General features: G+C 41.3%; 1 protein-coding gene across 1 annotated transcript in view; it reads left to right on the forward strand.

Annotated features, from left to right (window-relative positions):
• Nucleotides 1-2872, forward strand: part of LOC118339784 (cyclin-Y-like protein 1) — a 3987-nt gene extending 1115 nt beyond the window's left edge. Inside the window, exons 3-10 of the mRNA XM_035677519.1 lie at nucleotides 27-61; nucleotides 142-242; nucleotides 400-435; nucleotides 1199-1250; nucleotides 1341-1460; nucleotides 1576-1742; nucleotides 1842-2004; nucleotides 2104-2872. Coding sequence (XP_035533412.1) covers nucleotides 27-61; nucleotides 142-242; nucleotides 400-435; nucleotides 1199-1250; nucleotides 1341-1460; nucleotides 1576-1742; nucleotides 1842-2004; nucleotides 2104-2220 — 791 coding nt within the window. The 3' untranslated portion in view covers nucleotides 2221-2872. The remainder of the gene's footprint in view (nucleotides 1-26; nucleotides 62-141; nucleotides 243-399; nucleotides 436-1198; nucleotides 1251-1340; nucleotides 1461-1575; nucleotides 1743-1841; nucleotides 2005-2103) is intronic.
• The last annotated feature ends 4762 nt before the right edge of the window (nucleotides 2873-7634 follow it).

The following is a 7634-nucleotide window of genomic DNA, read 5'->3' on the forward strand; positions in this document are numbered from 1 at the left end:
TCACTTTTTCTTCCTCACCATTGCAGTGCGTGAGAAAAGGAAAAGCAACTACTTGAATCATGTAAGTGACAGGTCACTCTTCACATTCTGTTTAAGTGAAAGTTTGTGCTTGAAATGAATCCGTCGTGTCTCCTCCCGCAGATGTCCCCGGGGCTCCTGACAAAAAAGTACAGTTCCTGCTCGACGATATTCCTCGACGACAGCACGGTCAGCCAGCCCAACCTCAAGAGCACGATCAAGTGGTAGGTGGCTTTACCTCCGTCTTTTAGACAGACGTTTCGGTGCGCCGAGGGAAGGAGTCGAGGCATAACAGGGAGCAGGAGCTGTTGTGTGGTGCACAAGTATGAAATCACTTCCGCTGGCTCACTGTTTGTTTGTGTCGACTTCTCTCTGTTCCAGCGTCGCATTGGCCATATACTATCACATAAAAAACAGGTAGGAAAAGTTTGGAATATTGTCACAGATTTCCCCTCTTGTAGGTGTTTAGTTAGGGAAGATGAATGTTTGAGTAGGGTTTGTTAAACCGTGTTGGCATAATAGCAAAGCCTTGGAGGTGGCTAGTCAGTCAGTCAGTCAGTCAGTTAGTTAGTTAAGGAAACACACCTTATTAAACATGGTGATAGATAGATAGTGAGATAGTTAGTAGTGGTCAGTAGAAATAAATGAATAAATATGGGATTCTGTCAACTTTTAATAGCATCAAAGCAACTTTTTGTTCATGATGTTTTAGTAAGTTGACCAGTTTGTTCGTTTAGGAAAGAGAAAAATGAATATACTGGGGTTTCATCAACCTCTAATGGTATCCTAACAACTCTTTGGTCAGTAGTCAGTCAGTTTGTAAGCTGGTTTAGTACGTTAATTGGCATCACAGCAACTTTTTGCTGATGGCCAGCAGTCAGTCAGTCGTTCAGTTAGGAACCAGAGTGTTCAGCCTCCTGTCATCATAGCAGCTGGAGCTCACAGGGGCCTTAAGTGAACACAAATAATGTCACAAATAAATCCAATAATAACTTTTAAGTGGTCAGTGGTTGTTCAGTCTTGCTTGTAGTGTTGAAATTCCACGTGGGTTCAGGCCGTAGAGAGACAATGACCTCTAACACCGTTACACCCCCCAAAGATAACTGATGGTAATTTTATACAACGGGACTAAAATCCCCAAATCTGCACTTTTAACATTTGCTCGTTAATGTTCCTGCAGAGACTCAAACCGCTCGCTGGATATATTCGATGAGAAGAAGCACCCTCTAACGGTGAGTTGAGGAGTTTGATTACACGCAGCAGCGATATGTACTGTCCGCTCTGTGCTGATTGACCAACGATGACCGCCCTCTGCCCAACAGCGAGAAAAGGTCCCAGATGACTACTCGGTGGTAGACCCGGAACACAAGCTCATCTACCGCTTCATACGAACGCTCTTCAGCTCCGCGCAGCTCACTGCTGAGTGCGCCATCGTCACTCTGGTAAGTTTTTCAACACCAGATTTACATTACAAGAGTCTGAAACAGGATTATAATAATTATTCTGACCCTCTTCTGTCTATCCCTGTTATTTGAATGTATATTCCCTGTGTGTTAGGTCTACCTGGAAAGGCTGTTGACGTACGCTGAGATGGACATCTGCCCTTGTAACTGGAAGCGGATCGTTCTTGGCGCCATCCTGCTGGCCTCCAAGGTCTGGGATGACCAGGCCGTGTGGAATGTGGACTACTGCCAGATCCTCAAAGATATCACAGTGGAGGATATGTGAGTGTTACTTTTCATCCACGAAACAACCTGTGGCAGCCCAGTGTTGTAACTTGCGTTCTTTGACCGACCCGACTGCTTCGTCCCCACGTTCTGCAGGAACGAGATGGAGCGTCACTTCCTGGAGCTGCTCCAGTTCAACATCAACGTGCCGGCCAGCGTTTACGCCAAGTATTACTTCGACCTGCGCTCGCTGGCTGATGACAACAACCTCGGTTTCCCTCTGGAGCCGCTGAGCAACAAGCGGGCCCAGAAGCTGGAGGTGAGTTTGTGCAAGGCTGCAGTCACACCGTATGTGAAATCGTCCAAATTCAGATACTGAGTTTTTTAATCACTGAACGGATGTTTTTTTCGTCTCTAGGCCATCTCCAGGCTGTGCGAGGACAAGTACAAGGACCTGAGTAAAGCTGCTATGAGGAGGTCTATCAGTGCAGACAACCTGGTTGGCATCAAGAACTCCCAGGCTGTGCTGTCTTAGGCTTTGCGACAGCCATCTTAGATCCAGCGAGGAGGCTTAGAGTGAAGCTACAGTCAAATAACATTTGCCAAGAGACATTTCCAAAGTAGATTAATATCAGTGAAGTTCCATTGCAAAATGTTAAATATCAACTTTGGAATAGCATAAGTTTACCATACAATATCTCTAAAATACAATGAATCCAGTCTCTATGTGTTCATTACAAAGTACTTAAGCTATCTGCGTTTACAGCATGGTAATTTGATGAAATATTTTGCAGATTGTCACTTTTTTTTCTCTCCAAATGGTGGATGTGTAACCTTGGAAGGAATCTGCATGAAAATGCTTCCTGAAGTCAAACAAACTGAGGACCTCAACATCTTCTCCTTCTTCTTCTTCTTCTTCTTCTTCATTTTTTACATCAGCAGATCTTTCGGGGAGTAATTTCTCTGGCTTCGGCCCTCGTCTCTCCACCAGCTGTGTCCCCACTCCTTTATTCACATGATTACAAACTGTCTTGAACTACCCTGTGGTGTAGTTCTGCACATGGACAAAGACTAGACTTTGTTTTGCTTACTATGTAGGCCCCTATAGCTGTGAAATGTACGAGACTTTATTTAATTCAAATAAATTTCAGTGGCTGTTTAAAGTTGAGGCTGCTTAGGTGGGAAAATGTGTCGTGGTGGTTTTTTATTTGTGGGAACATGCATTTTCTCACCCAGTACTGATTCCAACGTGAGATTACAGATAGTTGGGACTTAATGTAACTCAAAGTGGAAATACTGACCATTTCAGTGAGAGTAACAATTATAGAGGTCAAATTCTCCATATGGTAGATAAGTGCATCGCTCTTAAAAATAATCACTATAATTGGATTGCATTCAAAGAAATCTTTAACCATTTAAATCAAATTATAAGCACTTTCAGTCATTCATTAAAAAAAAAAAAGACCTCAGAAAAATACACAACTGATCTGATGTGAGGCAAAAATATAGGTCAACAAGAAAAGGCAAAAACAGTTCTGGTTTTAATCACAACACCAAGGGTTTAATGTTGAGTTTAATAAAATGTCAAATTCTAAAAAAGGGAAATTTATGCAATCTCGGTTTTATTTAACCGAACATTTAGACGAAAGACCTGAGCACCGCTTTGATTTTTCACAGCTGTTCATTGATTGATTTAAAGTTGAAATTAAATGACAAACAAAGACAACATATGCATATTCAGTGTTCGGGGTGTATATTTGATGTTTAAATTAGACAATTAGCCTGCACTATTGGAGTTTATTTATTCTCAGGATATTTTCTGGTAGTTTTTGTGACTTTTATTTTAGAGATTTTTTCCTCTTTTAATTAGGGGAGGAAATGTGGTTTTGCAGAATATAAAGGAAACTTATATCATGTTAACAGCAATAAATTCCATGGATCTCTTTTTAAATTACACTGACACCTTTTTCTACAACCATAGGTGCCACGTATCCTGGCAACCACTGTTTCATTCTTGTTCCCCCCCCTCCCCACTTTATATCAGAGACCTTTAGTGTCTGCTCAAAGTCTTTCTGTCCATAAGCAGAACCATGCAAAACACGCATCTGAACTCCTCTCTCTCCAATTCGTCCAACATGACAGCTACTTGTGACTGGAATCAACCGGTCGATAAAGCGTCCAGTGTATTTCTCTGGGACTTTTCTGAGAGAACTTTCTTAGCATTTTTTCTTGTATTTCTTGGCTGTGTCCTTTTCTCATCTACAGCAAATGGATTTCTCTTTTATTTGACGGTAAGATATAAGCAGCTTTTGTTGCAACCACAGTACATTCTGATAAACAATATATCAGCTTGTGGTGTTGGGATAAGTTTTGTAACTGCTTTGTTCGTATTGTCTTCTATAGTGAGTAAACAGACTCCTACTTATGGATACTGGTGCATAGCACAGTTTTGTATTTTGCGTTGTTTTTTCCTCATGTCCCAGATGACTTTGGCTCTAATGGCTCTAGAACGCTACATATTCATTTGTCATGGCATCCACTACCTCAGGATGATCAATACCTGCAATGTTCGCATTAGCATTGGACTCGTTTGGCTGCTCAGCGGGGCAGTGAGCCTTCATGGAGGGTTTGTGCTGAGCCAGACTCAGTGTGGCTTCCAACAGCAAACTTGTGGGCTCCTGTGTGATGGTTTTACCATCAAGGGACACATCACATTTTCCTGGGAAGACGGCATGCTGGTGTTTGGGCCCCCATCTTTCATAACAACTTTCTGCGTTTTGGTCATCTGCTACTGCTATGGGTGCATGTATCACGCAGCACTCAGGGTGAGCATGGCTCTTAAGTGTAATAACCACAGAGCCAACCGCACTGTGGGATTCTACTTGTTGATGTTTCTGCTGCAGCTGGCACTGAACGTCTCTTTTATCCTCCTTACAATGATGAGAAAGAGCAAAGCATCCTCCTGCAGGACGATCGGTTCCATAGTGACACCAATAATAATAATCATACCTTCATGCCTCTATGCAGCTTTCTTTCTTATCCGGAACCCGCAGATTAAGAGGCTACTCCTTTCTGGATACCAACCGAAATGCAGGTCTACAATCAGGTCAGAGGTGATGTTTCAGCAGAACAGGGGGGCTGATGGGTTAGGAGAGCGTACATGTTCGGTTGAGCACGGAAGGCAAGTGGAGAGGGAGAACAGCGCGACTACACCTCCTCTAACTGGCAATGGTTTTTCCGTTATTTCTGAGGACTCCTAATATTCTCAGACCACTGACTGTTTTCAGATGCCTCCATGGTCCCTGGAGCAGAACCAGACGCTGCTCCAGTAACTACAGTATTGTTCACATTTCTACAAAGCTCATGTAGCACAATTTGCCTAATTACTTTAATCAACAATGTATATATTCAGATGTGTAGAACGGTCCATCGTTTAGATACATTTACAACTGTGGTAATAGACTGTGTTATATGTTGCGGTGTATAACTTATTAATGTGACAGCAAGGCTGTTATTCTTTCTATGGTGTATATATGCCCAAGTCTAGAAGATTTATATAAGGTGGTAAATTCATTAGAGAAGACACAGTGTGCTAAATCTATTTTGTACTCATTGTTATTGGTTACAGTATAACCCCTAAGGTTTAAGGTAAAATATGATCTAATAGTTCCCTTTGTACACAATGTTATTTGTCATCAGTTGTACTGTTTTTTTTGTCAATGTTACACGGGTAAATTGAAGTTGATTGTATTTCCCTCAGATACTTATACATGATTAAACCTATTTGTTGGTTGATGTACTGTATTTATAATGGCATATATAGAGATGATAATATCTGCTCCCTACCTGTTAGTAATGGGATGCTTCATAAACTCTGCAGTTGGATATTGGACTTCCTCACAAACAGACCCCAGACAGTTTGGTTACCACCCAACAGCTTCATTTTTTTTTGGCTTGAATTTCATTATACATGTTGTAAAGTGACCTTTAAATAAACTTGTAACCTTGATATAAATGAATTCGATACAATATTTGTAAATTGAAAACTCTCTTTATAGCTGAAGTGCTCGATCTGTACCAATTAATAATGTCATGTTTCCTCTTTTCTTAACCTCAAATACTTAGTAGTAGTATACATCCTTGGGGAACAGTTTGCCTCCTTCCTTTTTATTTTTACAGCTGCAGCTGATCCAAACTGAGGGGTTGCTCGTTGCAGAAATGTAGTACCCACTTGTGGCCACAGAGCGGCAGTGCTGTAGTGTGTAAGACAGCGGGTCAGACTGCAGGTGTTAGATTAGTGTGTTAATGCGACATCCTCCCGACTCTCCCGAGCTCTGGTGCAGCTTGCTTCTATCATTGCCAGACTGGAGGATGGAGGTAAACACGACCAGGCCTGTTTCATCTGCGCTTTTAAAATCCTCAGGATGATGAATTACTGAACATTATTTGTCACATAATGCTGAAATGGCAACCGTGGTTCCGATAAAAGGACATGTTAGATATTACCTTTTCAAAAATAAATATTTTTCTAGAATGCAACATTTCCGTTGGAAAAAAAAAGACACAATGGAAAAGTCAGTGTTAATTAGATAATCCCATGGAAATCTATTGGTGAAGGTCTTAATAAAACTAAATGAGTGCAGGTTTGTTTATGAGATAATTCAGTCACTCTATAATATGTGTATCACCCTCAGTGTAATAAACATTTGAATTGTGTAAAGCTCATATCAGCACAGGTACATGAAAACTGTCATTATCTGAAATGAATAGTGTGTGTGCATATATGCCTGTGACTGTGAGTGTGTGTATCCTGTAGGGATCACAGTGCCAGTGCAGCTTCATTAATCTCTCAGCATCATGGGACTTGTCTGAACTCTAAAAGAGGGCTAGAGAGAACAAGCGTCACTCCGTTTACCCTCCACACGCTCAGGTCACTCCTCATATCACACACTCTTCAACTGTACAATGTCAAACCCTCCAGTAGGCCTGAGAACACAGAACTGCTGCTGCTGATATGCACAGAATGTGTGTGATATGCATATTTGTGTGTGCATATTTGTGTCCGTCCGTGCGTGAAGAGTGATAGAGAGGTGAGAGGTGTGTATTAGACAGTGAGACTTTTTTCACAGTATGTGGGTTATACTGAATATGTTTCATGATTTCCTCAAGTAGCAAAAGCCAAAACTGTGCCATGACTGTATCATACATATTTATTTGCCCTCAATAATGCATAGGAAAGCACATATACTGATTACATTACAAAACATACTGCTATAAATATCTCAAGACTTTCACATAGAGATTCACACTATACATTTTCAGTAAAACAGATTTGAGTTACACCAACATGACGATGTTTTTCAATGCCACCCTGCTCCAAAACAATGAAAGGAAATACATGATTTTCTTTAGCAGCTTTGAACATGATAGCTGACAAAGTGGGATCCTGAGGAATACATCAGTAGCTGCAGTAGTGCTGGAATCAGTCATGATCCAGTCAAACATAATCAAGTCACCTGTTTTCCCTTTTTAAGCACTGCACTCTGCACCACAAAATCGTCCCGAGTGGATTAACCACAAAAGCTTCTCCCAACAGAAAAGCGGTTTCCCTGTGTGGATGATGAATGAGAAAATAAATGGCATTTATAATTAAATTAGCCTGGGAGGATGTAACACGTTTGGCTTTCATGCTGTTCTGATCCACCAGCTTGTCCCTGAAAAGGCACCTCCGCGATTCTCACTTGGTGTATACTGACAGCTTTGTTGAATGACATCATTTAGACCATAGCTGCATGTGGTTAGACTATAAAATGTTAGTTACCGACACAGTTGGGTCCAAATCGTATTTAGTGTAATTGGTTCTGTAAAGTCCTATTCTATTGCTATGCGGATGACAGCCAGATCTATGTCCCCCTCAAAAAGTCTGATTCCTACTCTGTTGACCCACTG

The sequence above is a fragment of the Morone saxatilis genome, unplaced genomic scaffold (genome assembly GCF_004916995.1).
Source record: "Morone saxatilis isolate NCDOM2014 unplaced genomic scaffold, NCSU_SB_2.0 Contig6, whole genome shotgun sequence".
In the NCBI taxonomy this organism is placed as follows: Eukaryota; Metazoa; Chordata; class Actinopteri; family Moronidae; genus Morone; species Morone saxatilis.